Source organism: Peromyscus eremicus, unplaced genomic scaffold (assembly GCF_949786415.1).
Source record: "Peromyscus eremicus unplaced genomic scaffold, PerEre_H2_v1 PerEre#2#chr22_unloc_1, whole genome shotgun sequence".
Taxonomy (NCBI): Eukaryota; Metazoa; Chordata; class Mammalia; order Rodentia; family Cricetidae; genus Peromyscus; species Peromyscus eremicus.
This window is the reverse complement of record NW_026734286.1, coordinates 5,758,826-5,760,852: the sequence shown is the minus strand read 5'-3', so window position 1 is coordinate 5,760,852 and position 2,027 is coordinate 5,758,826. Positions and strand designations below refer to the sequence as shown.

Below are 2,027 nucleotides of genomic sequence, written 5' to 3'. Positions count from 1 at the left end.
CCATGAGTCTTGGATGTTCCCAGAGTCCTCTGAAAGAGCCCTGAATTTAGGGGAACCCTGGGGGCGTCCCAAGGATGGGGAGCTAGGGGTAGAAGAAAGGGGGGCAAGAGAGACAGGAGGAGAGACAGGTTTGAGAGTAAGAGACAGAAAAACGGAACTAAAGGGCCAGACGCTGAGAGAATCAAGGATCTTCAGGCAGGACAGTCCTCTTCCGAGCAATCCCCATTTGCGCGCCTCCCGAACCCAAACCTCAAGACAGGGAAAAGGAGCCGGGCGGTAGTGGCGCACGCCTTTAATCCCAGCACTCGGGAGGCAGAGGCAGGCGGATCTCTGTGAGTTCGAGGCCAGCCTGGGCTACCAAGTGAGTTCCAGGAAAGGCACAAAACTACACAGAGAAACCCTGCCTCGAAAAACCGGAAAAAAAAAAAAAAAAAAAAAAAGACAGGGAAAAGGAGGAAGACAGACTGTGGATCCAAGAGAGGCCAGGGAGGGAGTGGACCCTGACATCACATGGTCCCTATCATATAAACAACTGTTTAATGTGTCAGTTTTAAACACACACACACATACACACACACACACACACACACACACACACACACCAAGGAGGAGGAGAGGGAGGAGGAGGAGGAGGAGAGGGAGGAGGAGGAGGAGGAGGAGGAGGAGGAGGAGGAGGAGGAGGAGGAGGAGGAGAAGAAGAAGAAGAAGAAGAAGAAGAAGAAGAAGAAGAAGAAGAAGAAGAAGAAGAAGAAGAAGGCGGCCGCACAGGGCCTGGACCCCGGGGAGGGACTAGAGAGGAGGAGGGGAGAAAGTTAGTTCCCGGAGTCATGGGGCGGAGCTAGGAGCCCGGGAACCCCGCGAGTCCGTGTTCCACATCCTCCCCGGAAAAGCGCTCGCCAGCCTATAAAGCGCGGGCGCAGGCGGGAGACAAGAACTGCCTGACAGTGGCTATGGACCAGAGCACACTGGATGCGGAGGACGCCGCCGAGGCCAGGCATCCCTCAGGTACTATGCGCCCCATGAATGCCGCGCTCCCCACAGTTGCTGCGCGTGCAGCCGCTGCTGAGCTCCCCTCGGATGCTGCGTTCCTCGCAGACACCAAGCGCCCAGTGGATGCTGAGCACCCTGAGGATGCTGCGGGCCCCACGGTTAATGTTCAGGACCCCGAGGCATGCGCGTGGCCGCCCGCCCCGCACTCGTATTCCCGCTGCCAGGTGCTCTACGGCCTAGGCGCCTTGGTGGTGCTACTGCTCGTCAGTGGCCTGATCGCTTTCTTCACCCTCATCTCGACCCTGCCGGCGCTCAAAATCACCACCTCGCCCCCCTTGGGGACCCCAGAGAAGACTCCAAACCTGACAGGCACCCATGTTCACCAAACTGGCTGCCCCAACACTGCAGGGCAGGTGAGGCACGTCCATTCCCTGGGGGACCCTTTCTTCTAAAAGCATCCCTCTGCACCGATCTGGGGAAAACACCCCACCTCTGCGCCCAGCGTTACCACGCTTGAAGCGCTTCTTCCATCTCGCACTCAGAGGAGACTCCTTTGCGTCTTTAACCCCCTGAACGTCCTATGTAGATATCAGACCCGAGGGAGGACTGCTGAGGGTGCACCGCATTTCCCTACTGTCCCTCTAGGTCCCTGGGGCTTTCCTCCATCCAAAATTGAAGCGCACCCCAATGTGCGCTGGGCCCTATGAATTCCCACCTTCCCCTTTAGGATGTAGGGGAGCCTTTAGTGTTGTTCTTTTTTCTTCCCAGGGGTCTCCGGTGTTCGCCAAGCTACAGGCTAAAAACCGTGAGTGCGCCTGATGTATTCCCTCCCGGCGGGTCCTGCATCTACTCTGTCCCTCACCTCTTCAGTCTCTCCCGCAGTCACAGCACCAGTTGTCAGCCTTGTGACCTCATCTGGGTCCTCTGAGAATTGGTACTTCTCACCCCCAGCCTGGCTCTAGGAGATCTCCCTCCCTCCCTTTCTTTCAGGTAGCCCAGGCTTCCCTCAAATCCATTTTGTAGCTGAGGCTGGCCAT

General features: G+C 57.3%; 1 protein-coding gene across 1 annotated transcript in view; it reads left to right on the top strand.

Annotated features, from left to right (window-relative positions):
* The first annotated feature begins 708 nt into the window (after positions 1-708).
* Positions 709-2,027, top strand: part of Tnfsf9 (TNF superfamily member 9) — a 2,513-nt gene continuing 1,194 nt past the window's right edge. Inside the window, exons 1-2 of the mRNA XM_059252083.1 lie at positions 709-1,403; positions 1,759-1,795. Coding sequence (XP_059108066.1) covers positions 951-1,403; positions 1,759-1,795 — 490 coding nt within the window. The 5' untranslated portion in view covers positions 709-950. The remainder of the gene's footprint in view (positions 1,404-1,758; positions 1,796-2,027) is intronic.